General features: G+C 42.9%; 1 protein-coding gene across 1 annotated transcript in view; it reads right to left on the minus strand.

Moving 5' to 3' along the window:
• The window catches only part of MMP2 (matrix metallopeptidase 2), a 31,624-nt gene extending 14,053 nt beyond the window's left edge, over nucleotides 1–17,571 (minus strand). The window contains exons 1-7 of the mRNA XM_058155220.1: nucleotides 17,451–17,571; nucleotides 12,806–13,233; nucleotides 9,354–9,580; nucleotides 4,213–4,361; nucleotides 3,048–3,176; nucleotides 2,775–2,948; nucleotides 257–430 (exon numbers count right to left, since the gene is read on the minus strand). Coding sequence (XP_058011203.1) covers nucleotides 257–430; nucleotides 2,775–2,948; nucleotides 3,048–3,176; nucleotides 4,213–4,361; nucleotides 9,354–9,580; nucleotides 12,806–13,009 — 1,057 coding nt within the window. The 5' untranslated portion in view covers nucleotides 13,010–13,233; nucleotides 17,451–17,571. The remainder of the gene's footprint in view (nucleotides 1–256; nucleotides 431–2,774; nucleotides 2,949–3,047; nucleotides 3,177–4,212; nucleotides 4,362–9,353; nucleotides 9,581–12,805; nucleotides 13,234–17,450) is intronic.
• Nucleotides 17,572–17,950: the final 379 nt, after the last annotated feature.

Raw genomic sequence — 17,950 nt, forward strand, 5'->3', positions numbered from 1 at the left:
GACATCTCTAATAAAATGCAACTTTGAGGAAACTCAAGCCTCGGAGTCTTCTTTCATTGGGGGTGTTACTTGGAACCCTGACATTAACCCGAATCATGACAGCTTTGTCATTTAGAAGTTTTGTTGTAATTATTATGATTTATCAGTTTGATTTCCAGAAGACTGTAATTTGGGTCTGATGACACAGAAGAAAAAGGTAGTAGATGTTTTTTCCCTCCAAACAAACCCATGCCAATTGTAGTAAAGATCTTCTTACCTGTCTCTGGACAAAATCCAAATTTCTTATCCCGGTCATAATCTTCGGTAGTGCCACACCATCTATACCCATCTTGTCTCCCTTCTGTGGTGCAGCTGTCGAAGGACCTTCCCTCAAATAGGAAGGGGAATTTGCACGGTTGCCCATCAGAGTTTCCACCCATGGTGAAAAGAGCTACAGGGTTAGAGTTGTACAATTAAAGGTAAAGGTAAAGGTTCCCCTTGCACATATGTGCTAGTCGTTCCTGACTCTAAGGGGCAGTGCTCATCTCTGTTTCAAAGCCGAAGAGCCAGCACTGTCCGAAGACGTCTCCGTGGTCATGTGACTCAATGCCAAAGGCACATGGAATGCTGTGACCTTCCCACCAAAGGTGGTCCCTATTTTTCTACTTGCATTTTTTAAGTGCTTTCGAACTGGTAGGTTGGCAGAAGCTGGGACAAGGAATGGGAGCTCACCCTGTTACGCTGCACTAGGGATTCGAACCGCTGAACTGCTGACCTTTCGATCGACAAGCTCAGCGTCTTAGCCACTGAGCCACCATGTACTTGTACAATTAAAACCAGTGGTGAAATTCAGCCAGATCTATCTGGATCATGTAATCCAGTAACATTGGTGGCAAGAGACTCCACCCATCCACCCAGACCTCTTCACAGGCTGATTTTTGAGCCGTTTTCAGGCCATTTTTGGCCATTTTTCAGGCTTGTGTATGCATGCACACTGGTCTGGTCTTTGGGTTTCTGACACACACACATGCACAAGCGTTCCAGTTTTGGCACTCGGTGCCAAAAAGGTTCATCATCACTGCTTTAGTCAATATCCAGTTGTTGTTTTTTCCAAAAAGTTGAAGCTAATTGTGTTACATCCACCCACCGCAACCTGTTGCGGTTGGTGTAGGTTGCAACAGATGTCACTCATTGACTTTTCTAGATTGCCAGTGATTTGAGAATGGGTTTCCTCAGCCTTCCAGCTACATTTCTTGTTTGTTCAGAAGACCATTCCAGCAACACTAGTTCAAATGCATGTCTGAATGTAGCCAGCATTGGCGTTCCAAGAATTCCTTTAACACAGCTTTTCTTTGGAGAATGAAAAGGGAATTGGAGGCTGCTAAGACAGACATATTCATTTGCTAGGGAAGCAGCTTTGGGCTATAAACTCGGCCAGGGTTGGCCCTTTAACAACATACCTTATTAGCTTAACCACCGACAATTTAGGATGAAAAAAAAAACACAGTATGGAAACTTAATGTAGTGTTGCTGGAAATAATCATTGCTGCCATGTCCAAAGGAGGCCTTTTTCTGTTTGGTGAGCACAGCCACCCAAAGTTTCCGAATCTTCTGGTGTTTTTTTTCTCACAATTTTCTTTAGCAGCTTTGATAGCAGAGACAAGCCTTAGCACTGGAATAGCAATAATTAAAAAGAGAATATAAGACTGTTCAACGGGGATAACAATGCTGGAAGGCAGGATTCCAATTCCCAAAGGACAGACGGCCTCAAAGTTTGTTCGCAGAATTTCCCTGTTTCGCCGTTCCAAAGGGGCAGCGGGGCTTGGGGAGCTTCCCCCAAAAATATTGATCCATGAAAGAAAAGGCTTCTATCTTTCTCCTTTCCCTGCTTAACAAGCATTTCCAAGTTTAGTTCTAAGGTAACGGGCACAAAAGGCAGATTGTCACACAGCCACAAGATGTAAAACAAAATAGGCAAGGAAAAGAACAGTATGGATGAAGCAAGGGTTCTTTCTACCTGGTGAATTTCAAGACAAAAACTTTCTCAAGGATGCACGCAGTGGTGGGATTCAAGTAATTTAACAACCGGTTCTCTGCCCTAATAATTTCTTCCAACAATCAGTTTACCAAACTGCTCAGAAAGTTAACAACCGGTTCTCCCGAAGTGGTGCGAACTGGCTGAATCCCACCACTGGATGTATGTGTTGTGGTCCGCCAGCAGCCTGCCGAGCTAGCAATGGAGTCAGACAACGATCAGGCTTAGGAAGAACATGGGCCAGTCCTGGAGGCTGGGGAAGGCCTGGATGAGGGCTCTGCATCGGAGGCAGAGATGGGGCCAAGGCCATCTGGGAGCAATGTGCGGACTCTGGAGCCTCCAGAGACTGACAGTAGTGAGGCAGAGGAACAAGAGGAGCCTTTTCCTAATGCACTCATGAGAAGAGCTGCCAGAAGGCAAGAGCAGCTGGGATCGTCAGAGTCTTTTAAAAGCATTTTTTACAACCTCTTCGGTCGAAGAGGTTATAGAAAAAAATGCTTTTAAAAGTAAAAAAAAAAAATGTTGGCCATACCCACCCAGTCACATTACCCCCCACCAAGTCATGCCCACAGAACTGGTAGTAACAAATTTTACATTTCACCACTGCCTTGTCCCCTTGAGAGATCAAATAAATTTATGGAAACCAGCACACGCGAAGTTGAGACGATTCAATGGTTTGCGTCTACCCTGTTGTGAGATCACAGGCCAATACTGATTAAAGCAGCCTCCTTAAAGCCCCACAGCCCCCCCTTCAACTTACATTCATGGGGGCAGAATCCATATTTGCCATCTGCATCAAAGTTGTAGGTGGTCGAACACCACAGAAACCCATCGCTTCGTCCAGCATCGGTGCAGCTGTTATATTCCTTCTCGCTAAACAGGAAAGGGAATTTGCAAAACTCTCCATCCGCGTTTCCGTATTTCACCCTGACCACTTGGAAGGAGAGGAAAGAGGATTAATCAGCAGAATAAAAAATGACAACAGCAGCCAATGGCCCTTGAGTAGGCTCTGAAGCGAAAACGGCTGTCTTACCTTGGCCTTCACCCAAAGTCCAAAATTCGTCATCATCAAAATGAGAATCACCTCCAACCCCTGGTCCAGGAGCAAAAGCGTGGGCCAGAAGACCATCCTTACCATCGAAAGGATACCCATCCCCATGCTCTGCAGAAGAAGGAACAAAACCAAAATGGCATCAGACCCTGGCATCAGGACATCTTTGGAGCAGGAGTGCCAATTTAAGCATTATTTCTGCAGTTGGGTGAAATCTGAGGCTTGCATCGGAATGTGGGATGAATAAAATGCAATCTTACTACCACGAAAGGTCATGGATCAGCAGTATACACACCCATACTCTCTTGAGCTCTTGAGTAGAAGGGTAAATGTCTATGGAGGTTCTCCATCATCCAGGTCATGGTTGTCCCAAAGGTGCTTTTTCAAGAGGCAACTGGGCTTTCTGGTTTTTCTTTGAAGATATTTCACTTCTCATCCAAGAAGCTTCTTCAATGTATGTGTTTCTCTCTCTCCCTCTCTCTCTTTCTCTCTCCTACGTATTATTATCTACCAATAAAAGAGCCTACGTAGATTCTCAGTCACCCAGATCATGGTTGTCCCAAAGGTGCTTTGACATCATCCGAGGTTTGATTTGGAGCCATTTGAAACAAATGGTTTCAACAACACCTGTTAGAGGTGGTTGGTCTTTATACTGGGCTTCTTATTCACTGGAGTAAAACCCAGGTGAAACTCAATCAACTCAACTCAACCAAGAAACCAGAGTAGGAACTGATACATTGTATTATTCAGTGGTGGGATTCAATTTTTTTTATTATCGGTTCTATGGGCGTGGCTTGGTGGGTTGGCCAGGGGATGTGATAGCCAGCATTCAGCCTCCTGAACCCCTCTGGGAGCAAAAACGGGCCACAGGGGAGATGCACCTCCACACACACCATTTTGGGCCTAGGAGGCCTCCCTGAATCCTCCTGGGAGACAAAATGGACCACGGGGGAGGTGCGCCGCTCCCCCCTGCCCTGTTTTGGGCCTAGAAAGCCTTCCTGCACTTACCTGGGAGCCAAAATGGGGTGTATGGGAACTCCTGGAAGGGGCGGGGCAGGAAGGGGTGGAGCCAGTCATCAACTTAACTACCGGTTCTCCCAAACCGGACCAAACCAGCTGAATCCCACCACTGGTATTATGTGCATACCCCATCGTCCAAAGTTGATCATGATATCTGCCTCTCCATCATGAATTCGGGAGAATTCCAGTGGTGTAACATCACTCCAGACCTTGAAGGCTTGGGCAAACGCATCATCAACCGTTTCAGAATCCAGATCTGGGGTATAGCCTAGAATTCTTAAGACAAAAAATGATGATGACGATGATGATTGTCAGCAAAGATACAGAGCTCTAACTCAAGTCTGTCTCATCTGGGCTACACAAAAGCTGGATAGCCACTAAATGGCAGCAGACATGATTTCATCCGTCCTCTTGGGTTGAAGCCCTGAAGGAGACCCACTTTATTACTGCAGAATTATAGTTCTCAAAAACTCTCCATAACATAGGCAGACAGGAGAAAGGCTGAGACGGGTGGGATTCAGCCGGTTAGGACCAATTCGGATGAACCGGATGCTAATTTTACATCTGGTTTGCCAAACCGGTAGTTCCAAGGACTGGCTGGCCCCGCCCTGCCCACTCTGCCCTGCCCCTCCCAGGAGTCTCCACGCAGCCTGTTTTAGATGCTAGGTTAAGTGCAGCGCCCGCATAGAGGCTCTGGGAGGGTGAAAAACAGGCCTCCCTGAGGTTCTGGAAGTCTGGAAACAGGCCCGTTTCCAGCCTCCGGAGGGCCTCCGGAGGGCCTCCAGAGTCCTGGGGAGGCCATTTTTGCCCTCCTGGAGGCTTGAGGAAAACAGGGCAGAGAACCAGTTGCTAAAATTTTTGAATCCTACCCCTGCTGAGAAGACTAGTTCAATGTATGGGGAGGGCCTCGGGTTCTCCTATCTTTGTGAAAGACCTCACACGCTTAATCCTGCACAAAGATCCGTTCATGTAATGCTGCATTTTTTTTTCTGGGTCAGAGTCAGCAGACAGCACCAGCAGATGCAGAAAGGGAATTAATTTCCAAAGCTATTCTTTCTCTTTATCTCCATCATCTCCCTTCCCTTCACTCTCCTCCTTCCTGTCTCCATTTTCCTTAATTCTCCTTCTCTCCCTCTCCTTTCCCTTCACTTTCCTTATCTCCCTCCCTCTTCTCCTTCTTGATTTCCCTTCCTCCTTCTTCTCCTTGTTTCCATCTCCTTTCCCTTCATTCTCCACTTCCTTCCTGTCTCCATTTTCCTTCTTCCCTATCTCCCTCCTCCTCCTCTCCATCTCCATCTCCTTTCCCTATCTCCCTTCTCCTTCTCCATTTCTCTTCCTTCTTCTCATTGCCTCTATCTCCCTTCCCTTGCTTCTCCTTCTTCTCCTTCTCCCTTTCTCCTTCTCCTTCTCCTTCACCCCCTTTCTCCTTGTTTTTTCCTTCTCCTCCTCCCCTCCTCCTTCCCCCACTCCTCCTCCTGTTCTATTTTTTTTTTAAAAAAAAAAACCTTCTGATGGTGAATGGAATCATTTACCACTCTTTCTTTTGGGGGGTGTTCGGCAAGGAGAGGGGAGGAGGAATTTGCATTCATGCAAACTTCTAATCCTCCTATACCTGCAAGCTTGCAAATTTATCTGCTGAATCATCCTGGATTGACTGGGATCTGCAAAGCTTGACAAGCCAGCTTGGAATAACTTTATGCGTCCTAAAATTCAATTTTCTTTTCAAGCAAAGGCAAGAAAAACCTTTGCAAACCCAACCCTCACTGGCTATGTGTTCTATACGAAACTCTTGTTTCATTGGATTGACTCCCAAATCCACTAGCCAATTTGTTTTTGTTCCACAGCTAATTCCTGGCCAGCCAAGTCATCTGAATGAGGTGCAGAAAAGGAGGAAGTTTGTAAACACTAATCTCCGGCTGAAACTGAGATGGAATTTTTTTAAAAACGTATATTTCTTCTACTTGAACCTTGTGCAGCCCATGGTCTACGCAGAGCCATTTTGAATATCCCTTGTTCTAGCCACCCTGTAATTTCTGCTCAGCTTTGCTGCTGCAGACGCAACACGGCTGTGGGATTAATATCATCTCCAGCTCAAAGTGCCAAATCAAAAGTTCTGAGAAGAGAAAGGCAGACACACAGGAGCCTGTGGTGTGCTGTTCCATGGAGTTCAACGGAATGCAAGTTTTAGGGGTTTTTTCCCCCCCTTAAAGAACAACAACAAAAAAAGAGACATTCTACTCTTAAAAACGACCGTTTTTGGAAGGAGGTTTGCAAGCTTTCAAATAAGAAGACGGCTCTTTTCTTAAAGAACAGTTGGTGGAAGGATGAGGTTGTCCCTCTGTAGCATGGAGGACCCCTTGACTCCACTAGAGTTTGTGGAAAGACCTGCAGTCTATAGAACATAGAATAAGAGAGTTGGAAGGGACCTTAGAGGTCTTCTAGTCCAACCCCCTGCTCTAGTCTATATCCGTGATGGCAAACCTATGGCATGCATGCCCAAAGCGGCATGTGAAGCCATGTTGCCTGGCATACACAGCCATGCCTGTTTGTTTTCTGGGTTTCTGGCGCACATGCATGCACAATGATCAGCTGTCCTTTGTGTGCGTGGCAGTGCTGAAAACCCGTGTGCACATGCGTGCCAGCCATCTGATTGTCAGGTGCACATGCGCCTTAGAACCCAGAAGTTCGGCTTTTTCTGAGCGCGATCCCTTCGCTTGCTTGGCAGTACCAAAACCCAGCCTGGCTGATCATCGGGTACACATGTGTGCTAGAACCCAGAAGTTCAGCTTTTCTGGAGCGCAGCCCCAACGAACATGCATGTGCATGCATGACATTTCCATGAGACCTTTTCGGCACTTGGTGCTGAAAAGGTTCGCCACCACTGCCCTATATCATTTCAGACAAATGGTTGCCCAGCCTCTTTTTGAGAGTCTCCTTCAGTGATGGAGCAACCACAACTTCTGAAGGCAAACAATTCCACTGGTTAATTGTCCTCACCATTAGGAAATTTCTCCTCGCAGAAAAAACAATTGCTACCAACCTGCTTTCCATTGAGGACCTGTATGCTGCACAAGTCAAAAAGAGGGCTGGGAAAATATTTACAGACCCCTCACATCCAGGACATAAACTGTTTCAACTCCTACCCTCAAAATGACGCTATAGAGCACTACATATCAGAACAACTAGACACAAGAACAGTTTTTCCCCGAAGGCCATCACTCTGCTAAACAAATAATTCCCTCAACACTGTCCAACTATTTACTCAATCTGCACTACTATTAATCTTCTCATCCTTCCCATCACCAATCTCTTTCCACTTATGACTGTATGACTGTAACTTTGTTGCTGGCAATCCTTATGATTTATATTGATATATTGACCATCATTTGTGTTGTAAATGTTGTACCTTGATGAAGGTATATTTTCTTTTATGTACACTGAGAGTATATGCACCAAGACAAATTCCTTGTGTGTCCAATCACACTTGGCCAATAAAGAATTCTATTCTATTCTATTCTATTCTATTCTATCCTATTCTATTCTATTCTATTCTTAGTTCTAGGTGGCTTCTCTGCTTGGCTAGTTTCCAACCATTGTTTCTAGTCTTGCCTATTAGTGCTTTGGAAAATAGTTTGACCCCCTTGTCTTTTATAACAGCCCCTTAAATATAAGAACAGTGCTATCACATTCCACCTAGTCCCTTTCATTAGGCTAAGCATACCTAATTTCTGTAACCATTCTTCATACATTTTAGCCTCTAATCATTTTTGTTGGTCTTCTCTGCACTCTTTCCAGAGTCTCAACATCTTTTTTGTATTGTGGTGACCAGAAATTGATGCAGTATTCCAAGTGTGGTCTTACTAAGGCTTTGTAAAGCGGTACTAGAACCTCCGTAATCTTGAGTCTATCCCTCTGTTACCTATGCCATGTTTCATCTAAGGCTGTGTAAAAGAATAACAGAGTTGGAAGGGACTGTGGAGGTCTTCTAGTCCAACCCACTGCTTAGGCAGGGAACCCTACACCACTTCAGACAAACGGTTATCCAACATCTTCTTAAAAACTCCTAGTGTTGGAGCATTCACAACTTCTAGCAGCAAATTGTTCCACTGATTAATTGTTCTAACTGTCGGAAATCTCTCCTTAATTCTAGGTTGTTCATCTCCTGGATTAGTTTCCATCCACTTTGGATTGGAATTACATGCCATTTTTTTTAAGCATGCCAAAGAAATGGATGCAGTCCAAGATGGGTAAAATTGAGGTCCTGTAGAAAAATGGGACATTCTTCTCTTTGACCACATTTTGGTAATCCAGTTCTATCCACCAGTTAAAGAGAGAGCCCAGTTTGTAGTGTAAAGGCCCCTGGCTAGAAACCTGGAGACCGTGAATTCTAGTCCTGTCTTAGCACGAAGCCAGCTGTACTGGGCCAGTCACTTTCTCTCTTCCCTATGAAAAAACTACCAACTTCCAATGACAAACTACTTCCTGCCAGGAAAACTGCAAGGATTTCTGCCAACCCTTTGCATAGAGTCCACATTGACCTATAGTAGTGATGGCTAACCTTTTCGGCACTGAGTGCAGTGGCCAGTTGCTCTTCCGGGTTCTGTTGCACGCATGTGCTCTGGACAGCTGGTCTGGTGAGCATGGACACCGGCCAGCTTCTCTCTTTTGGGTTCTGGCATGTGCATGCGAACCCAGAAGAGCAGCTGGCCTCCGCATGCATGCATGTCGGATCAGCTGGCCGCTGCGTATGTGTGCAACGAAACCCGGAAGAGCAGCTGGTCACTGCATGCATGTGTGCCAGACCAACTGGCTGCTGTGTATGTGTGCAATGAAACCCAGAAGAGCAGCTGGCAATAGCGCACATGCCTGCAGAGAGGGCTCTGTGTGCCACCTCTAGCAACACGTGACATAGGTTCACCATCACAGACCTATAGGTTTATGGGCTGTCACATCAATGTTAATTCTGTGAGTGATGCTGTCTTCCTCTAAAAACTCTGAGAAGAGTGAACGATAGAGCAGGATACTTTAATTTTCTACTGATTTCCTGCTGGGCAGTTGCAAGCATAAGACCAGGGGAGGAAACAAATACTAGATCTTCGAGAAGCCCTCTCAACCTCAACCGAGCCATCGACAACTAGATTTGGAGATGGAAGTTCCTTTGAAAGCTGGTGCTGTTTCTCCTCCATGTGGTTGGAACAACCAAAAGATCCAGGTTCTCTTTCTTAGGGTAATCGTTTTCAGAAGACACTGTGCCAGTTTGGTACCTACCTGTACGTGACGAGGTTTTTCTCCCATTTTGGTTTCCTGGGGAAGAAATTATAATTGGCCACATCCGGGTTGCCACACCTTGGTTTTTTCATGGTTTCTATAGTGTTTTGGTCCAGTTCTCCAGTCTGAGGAAGCCCAAAGAACTTCTGCATGTTCTTCAACGTGTCCTTCAGGACGAGTAGGTTGCAGTTGTCTTTGGGACATCCATAATACTTGTTGAGGTATTGCTTTTTGGAGAGAAAAAAAAGATGGGCAGTGAACACAGAAAGAAAGAAATTAGTCTAAACGTCTACCTCTCTACCTCTCTTGTTGAAAAAAACAAAAAAAAACCCCAAACCTAAAATTTTCAAATGAAAGCAAAGATCAGCCCTACAGTTGCCTAATCCTGCCTTTGCCTTTGGCTTAATTGGCTGGACAAGAATCAAGTCTGGACAAGGGGCCTCTGGTGGCTCAGACTGTTAAGACAGTCTGTTATTAACAAGCTGCTTGCAATTACTGCAGGTTCTAGTCCCACCAGGCCCAAGGTTGACTCAACCTTCCATCCTTTATAAGGTAGGTAAAATGAGGACCCAGATTGTTGGGGGCAATAATATTTTTATACATATATGTATATTTTTATACATATATGTATATATGTGTGTATATATATATATGTATATATATATATATATATATATATATATATATATATATATATATATATATATATATTTTCTTCAAAATATGTTGTTTTATCTATAACAATTGTTTGTGTATTCTGTTGTGACAAAAGAAATAAAAAAAAAGGTTGACTTCATATATAATTATACAAATAGGATGAAGACTATTGCTAACATAGTGTAAACCGCCCTGAGTCTTCGGAGAAGGGCGGGATATAAATGCAAATAAATAAAAAAAATCAAGTCAAAAATGATCAGCATGCTTCAGGCTCAATAAGTCATTGTTTCTCCGTCCCTGAAGCTGACGTCAACATGAAAACTAGGCTGGGCACTGTAACTATTGCTTCATATAACAATATGATAGAAGGGTATCCTAGAGCTTTGCTGGCTGGGGAATTCTGGGAGTTGAAGTCCTCCAGGATTCAAGTTGCCAAGGTTGGAGACCCCTGTCCTAGAGGATGGTCAAATGGTAAAGAGGGAAGCCAATGGGCTGCACAAAAAAAATCCCAAACCCAAACCAAACAGGCAGAGCTTCAGTCGTTCCACCATGGCTGCCATTTTGACTTTTTGACCATAACAGGCGGACACCTTGATGTCATCTATGGTTAGAATAACACTAAGTCAAAGGCTTTGCACCTGTACCTGGAGAACAAGGACAGAAGCTCACATCAGCCATGTCTTGAGTTAGTCTTTCATCCCTTATGATTTGAGGGATTCTTGGTGCTTTCTGAGCTCGGTTGTTTTCTTGCAGATGTTTCATGACCCAACTAGGTAACATCATCAGTTCTAGAAGGGAGTGAGGGAGGAGGAGGAGGAGGAGGAGGAGGAGGAGGAGGAGGAGGAGGAGGAGGAGGAGGAGGAGGAGGAGACTTGGTGCTCTTTGAATCCGGTTGTTTTCTTGCAGATGTTTCATTACCCAAACTAAGTAACATCATCAGTGCTATAAGGGAGTAGGGGTTGCGTGGAGGAGGAGGAGGAGGAAGCGGCGGCGGCTGCGGGATCCTTGCTGCTCTCTGAGCTTGTTTACTTGCAGACATTTCATTACCCAACTAGGTAACATCATCAGTGCTAGAAGGGAGTGAGGGAGGAGGAGGAGGAGGAGATTGTTGGGTCCTTGGTGCTCTTTGAACCCGGTTGTTTTCTTGCAGATGTTTCATTACCCAAACTAGGTAACCTCATTACTGCTAGTATATTGAAACATCTGCAAGAAAACAACCAAACCCAGAGAGCACCAAGGACCCCTCATTTCACTCCTGAACTACAAATATCCTCCTTTATCAATACTAGGATTTGAATTCTGCAGTTTGGCTGCGGTGTTATATCATGACAAAGGCCAAGAGGAAAAAAAGAGGAGTTTGTACGACAAACTAAACCACTCTTTCTTGCGGGTTCATTCTTTTTATTCTTTTTTTTATATTGGGTTGTGTGGGTTTTTTTTAATGGTTTGCAAGCCACCCAAGAATCACAGAGTGAGTGGGCAGCCATATAAATCTTCTAAATAATTAAATAAACTCTCAGGCTACTACTTTGCAAGTCACGGGAGTGTGTTCTTTCTAACGTGTTTTCTAGACAGTCAACTTTTAAAGAACCACTCAACAGACAGAGGAGGGATCGTACTTATAATAACCAACATTTTATAGCCCTTCCTCCTTCCCAACAGATTTGCTAGAAACATAACCCTGGCAGAGCCCTAAGGGACAATTACTGCCTTTCAAGATGAGAGTTGAGACTCGTTAGTAAGTTGGCTGAGAAATTAAGCTTTAAACAGTAAGGGGGCCCCTCCGACTATGCATAAGTCATATGTTAAGAAAAAAAAAAAAACAGAGTAAGAAAATCATCCAGATGGAAGTCCCAACTCTTAAAGCTTATACTTTATATATACATAAAAGAAAACAAAAACAAAAACTTACAAGTGTATTGTAGCTCATCCTGAAAGAAACCTGTAGCGTTTGCTTCAGATTTGTTTATTCAAGCCTCAGAAATCTGAAGATTTCTCACTCTGGAGTGAAAAGTGTTCAAAAATACACTGTTCTGACTTGGTGAAAGAAAGAGAGAGTGTGGGGGGGGGAGAGAGAAGAGAGAGACAGAGAAAGAAGTGAGAGTGGGAGAGGAGAAAGAAAGAAAGAAACAGAAAAACAGAGAGAGAAAGAAGAGAGAGAGGGAGAGAAGAAAAGAAGGAAGAGAAAGAAAGAAAGAAAGAAAGAAAGAAAGAAAGAAAGAAAGAAAGAAGAAAGAGAGGAAGAGAGAGAGAGAGAGAGAGAAGAGAGAGTAGGAGAGAAGGAAGAAAGAAAGAAACAGAGAGAGAGAAGAGAGAGGAGAGAAGAAAGGAAGGAAGAGAAAGAAAGAAAGAAGAAGAAAGAGGAAAGAGAGAGAGAGAGAGAGAGAGAGAGGAGAGAAGGAAGAAAGAAAGAAACAGAGAGAGAGAGAGAGAGAGGAGAGAAGAAAGGAAGGAAGAAAGAAAGAAAGAAAGAAGAAAGAGGAAAGAGAGAGAGAAGAGAGAGAGAGAAAGAGAGAGTAGGAGAGAAGGAAGAAAGAAAGAAACAGAGAGAGAGAGAGAAGAGAGAAGAAAGGAAGGAAGAGAAAGAAAGAAAGAAAGAAAGAAAGAAAGAAAGAAAGAAAGAAAGAAAAGAAAAGAAAAGAAAAGAAAAGAAAGAGCTTTTCTAATACCAGGAAGTCAGTCGGTCTGCCAATAATTTTTTGGTCTCTGGTCTATAACTTTGGAAGGAGCTATGAAGCCAGATCTTGCACAAACATTGCAAGACTATTTCAACAACGACAACAAGTTCAACTTACGAATGCCAGTTCTTTGTCTGTTTTGGGGGAAACGTCACCTGGAAACTTAATGATGGGTGATGGGATGAGGTCCCTGTCGGCGACCTCTTCCGAGAGCCTTAAGGTGGGCGGCGGAGGTGCAGAAGCTGGATTTAAAATGGAGAGCAGCAGCAGCAGGATTTTGAAAAGGCAGTCCACCATCCTGAAAGAAACGTTCACCTTCATCTTCTCCGCTTTTTCTTCTCTCCTTGTAGTCTTCCTCGGTCCAAGATACCTCGGGGAGAGAGATTTGAGTTGTAAAACTTCTTTGTTCCCCCTTTTCTTTTTTATGAGCACATCTTCACTTTCTTCTGGAGAGGTTTTTCCACTTCTGCTTGCTCCAGCAATTCCTTTGTATGCTTTCAAATATCCCCAGATGCGCAGGCTCCTAAGTGGCTGCCAGAGGAAGTCTGAAGGAAAGAGGGGGAAAAAAACCCAGATGTGGACTTAGTCAGGCTGGATATATATATATATATTTCACTTACTTTTTAAGGTAGCTTGCACAAGATTGTTATTTTAAAGGAAACCCAGGAATCAGAGGAGACCAGAAGGGCAGTAATTAAAATTAAACAAGAATGAATGAATGTCAGGGGAAAAAATTGCTCTGCCTGAAATTAGATGTTAAATAAGACAGCAGGCTGGGCCTACTCCTCAATGAATATTTCCATTATGATACTTCAATCCTAGGTAGAGGTAGATGTAGGTTCTTCTGCTTGACCAGGGGGTTGGTTTAGATGACCTGCAAAGTCCCTTCCAACTCTGTTACTCTGTTAAACTATAATAGAATAGAATAGAATTCTTTATGGGCAACGTGTGATTGGACACACAAGGAATTTGTCTCTGGTGCATATGCTCTCAGTGTACATAAGGAGAATAAAATACATTCATCAAGAATAAAAAGATACAACACTTAGTGATAGTCAAGGTTACTAATAAGCTATCAAATCATACTAGGAAACAAATAAAAATAATATAAATTGAAAGATACAAGCGACATGGTTATAGTTATAAGTGGGAAGAGACAGATACTAGTAAGGAAGAGAAGAATAATAGTAATACAGTCTTAGTAAATTATTTGACAATGTTGTGGGAGTTAGTTGTTAAGCAGAGTGATGGCATTCAGGAAAAAACTGTCCTTGTGTCTAGTTGTTCTAGTGTGCAGTGCTCTATAGCGTTGTTTTGAGGGTAGGAGTTGAATCAGTTTATGTCCAGGATGTGAGGGATCTGTAAATATTTTCACAGCCCATTTTTTGACTCGTACAGTATACAGGTCCTCAATGGAAGGCAGGTTGGTAGCCATTGTTTTTTCTGCAGTTCTAATGATCTTCTGAAGTCTGTGTCTGTCTTGTTGGGTTGCAGAGCCAAACCAAACAGTTATGGAGGTGCAAATGACAAACTCAATAATTCCTCTATAAAACTAAGAAGTAGTTTTAATCCGACACCAAACAACAGGATGGATTTTCCTTCTGTTTTGACTTGGGACAGATCAGCTGAACGATCTCAGATCAAAGAAAACAACTACAGGGTGGGTGGAGAGATCTATATGTTTAAGGTCTCCTTAAATGCTTGAGTGCTTCATGACGAGGTCAGGGTGAGTTCCCATTCCTCGCTTCAGCTCCTGCCCATCTAGCAGTTCAAAAACATGCAAATGTGAGTAGATAAATAGCTAGCACTTCATTGGAAGGTAACAGTGTACTCTGCCCCTTGGTGTATAGTCATGGTGGTTATATGACAATGTAAGCGTCTTTGGACAATGCTGGCTCCCTTGGCTAAAAAACAAAGATGATCATTGCCCCCTCCCTCCCTCTCTTCCTTTTCCTTCCTTCCTTCCTTCCTTCCTTCCTTCCTTCCTTCCTTCCTTCCTTCCTCTTTCTTTCCTCCCTTCCCTTCCCTTCCCTTCCTTTTTTCTTTCTCCAACCTCTTACAATTCTGCTACTTAATTTGCAAAGTCAAGACATCCTTGCAACTTGTTGATTCAGTTCACCATCTTATCATTGAGTTATGGTATCTGGCTTTGGCAAGTGAGCTAACCAGATCAGCATTTAATTGCTTGTTACATGTCATTTCCCCAAGAAACTATCCAGATCACCATCTGATTTTAACTGGACTCTCTGAAAACTTTCTGGCCATCACAGAGTTCCATTTCCTATTGCAACATTAATAAAACAGAACTTAAAGTCTCTATAGAGTAGACTTGAGAGAGAAGCGGGGAGGCTGATAAAATTATTATATATTTTGCTTCTTGAGCTCTGGCATTCTTTCCATTTTCCTTTTTAATTATTGTTTCACTATTTATAAAGGACATGCCCTAGAGCTTATCAACACAGTCAGGAAGAAAAGAGGCCAAAACTATATCAGTGACAGAAAATAGTTTTTATTTCCCAAGAGTTGACATCTGGATTTAAAGGCCACCAAATACCCAGGGTCACTTTGCGGTTAGTCTAAATGCTTTACATTCCCCAGATGACTGCATCTGCTTAAATCAACAACAAATTGTGATGCATTATGGACCCAGTAATCTACTATCAGGACATATTATCTTGAAATAACATACAGCTGTCACTTGGGGCATAAAGCAGCTGGAAGACTCCAAGCTACCATTTTCATTCCCCACAATGCTTTCAACCATGCAGTGCACCAGAGGATTCTGGGAAATTAAGGCAATGGTTTAACTCGGGTTGCTTCAGTTTCGTCTTGCTGCGGTTAATTGCTGGCTCGTCATGGCTGAAGTCCTCTCCTTAAAGCAGGGGTCTCCAACCTTGGTCCCTTTAAGACTTGTGGACTTCAACTCCCAGAGTTCCTCAACCAGCTTTGCTGGCTGAGGGACTCTGGGAGTTGAAGTCCACAAGTCTTAAAGGGACCAAGGTTGGAGACCCCTGATCTAAATGATTCATCAGTGAACAGGGCCTCTGTGGCTCAGGCTGCTAATGCAGTCTGTTATTAACAGCAGTAGCCTGCAATTACTGCAGGTTCTAGTCCCACCAGGCCCATGGTTGACTCAGCCTTCCATCCTTTATAAGGTAGGTAAAATGAGGACCCAGATTGTTGGGGGCAATAAGTTGACTTTGTATATAAATATACAAATAGAATGAAGACTATTGCTAACATAGTGTAAGCCACCCTGAGTCTTCGGAGAAGGGCGGGCTATAAATGTAAATAAAATAAAAATAAATTAAATAAATAAATAAACAGGAAAGAAGGGATTGTTCCCCAGATGTTTTTTTGTTTTGACATAAAAACAACAACACATCATATAAACATATATATAGGCTAAAATATGTATAAAATATAAAATATAGGCTAAAATATGTATATATATAAGCAAAAGTATTAATTTGATATAATGAAAGGGAACAATAGGACAGGAACGGTAGGCACTTTTGTGCTCTTATGGACGCCCCTTATAGTTATGGCTGTGTACATAAAACTTAACACAAAGCTCTTATGAAACGAACAGACACTTCGTGGCTTTTCAGAATGAGTCACAATAGTAAGCAGCTCAAATGCAAAGGCCAATGAAGAGGGTTTTTCCAGGACTCCCTTGGCACCACGTTTGGGTGAAAGCGTCAGATTTATCCAATCCAGCTGGAAGATAATTACACAACTTTTTTTTCTTTTCTTTTTTGGCCATAGAAGTTGATTAAAACCAAGAGCAAATTTTGAAGGGAAGGCTCTGTTGCCTGCGGAAAGCAACTCTTCCCAAGGACCAGCAGCATCCAAGATTTTCATTTGTCCCACTTCCTGCTTGTGTGGGCACCAATAGCTGGGGACATAACTTTTATATTTATGGATTAGTATGGAAGAAGTAGAAGAGGAAGAGGAGGAAGAAGAAGAGGAAGAGATGATGACCAGCTGCTCTCAGGAATGATATTTCATGACATCAGATCAAGAATTGGAGTAGGCTAGTTTATTGTTGCTGCTATCATCTACAACTTCTTATAGGTAGGTCTTGGATCTACAGGCTGTGAGTCTTCGACAATGACCTTGAAGTCTGACCTTAACAGCTGTTGTTTCTTCATGCACAAGAATTATACAACCCAACAGAACAGACACAGACTTCAGAGGATAATTACAATTGTAAAAAAAACAATGGCTACCAACCTGCCTTCCATTGAGGACCTGTATACTGTACGAGTCAAAAAGAGGGCTGTGAAAGTATTTATAGACCCCTCGCATCCTGGACATAAATTGTTTCAACTCCTACCGTCAAAATGACGCTATGGAGCACTGCAATCCAGAACAACTAGACACAAGACCAGTTTTTCCCCGAACACCATCTCTCTGCTAAACAAATAATTCCCTCAACACTGTCAAACTATTTATTAAATCTGCACTACTATTAATCTTCTCATCGTTCCCATCACCCATCTCCTTCCACTTATGACTGTAACTTTGTTGCTTGTATCCTTATGATTTATATTGATATTGATTGTTTCCTGATTGCTTATTTGTAGCCTATGACTATCATTAAGGCTTGTAAGTGTTGTCCCTTCATGAAGGTATCTTTTCTTTTATGTACACTGAGAGCTTATGCACCAAGACAAATTCCTTGTGTGTCCAATCACACCTGGCCAATAAAGAATTCTATTCTAAAAAAGAATTATATACATAGAAAGTTATATTTTACCTTCTTACCAGCACATGGACACAAAAGCTATATTGTTCGATCACGGGATGTAGAAGCACTCAATAGTTCAGAAAATTAGCTGTTCTCTCTCTCTCTCTCTCTCTCTTTTTGACCAGTGGTATATTGTCTGTGATTTGGTTAAACAAGTCCTTGAATATAATTGCCTGGCAGAGAAGCCAGCACATGCAACTTTTTCAGGCTTTTGAAAAGTTTAGTCAGCATCTGGGAAAAAGTGGTAGAAATCCAAAACTGATGAAAACTTTTTTCCAGAGCAAAGAACAGTGACGTTCCACCCACTTCTTTTCTTTCTTTCTTTCTCTTTTTTTCCCAACATCCTGAATACTAATAGCAAATTTAGATGAACGAATGTCATTGATTCGGCACATCAAACAGCATCCTTATACCCAAGAAAGAGGGAACTGTTTGGGTTCAGACGTCTCACATGTTTTAAGGAGAAAGGATCTGGAAAAAGGAGACAATGGGCTTTAAATTCAATAGCC

The sequence above is a fragment of the Ahaetulla prasina genome, chromosome 12 (genome assembly GCF_028640845.1).
Source record: "Ahaetulla prasina isolate Xishuangbanna chromosome 12, ASM2864084v1, whole genome shotgun sequence".
In the NCBI taxonomy this organism is placed as follows: Eukaryota; Metazoa; Chordata; class Lepidosauria; order Squamata; family Colubridae; genus Ahaetulla; species Ahaetulla prasina.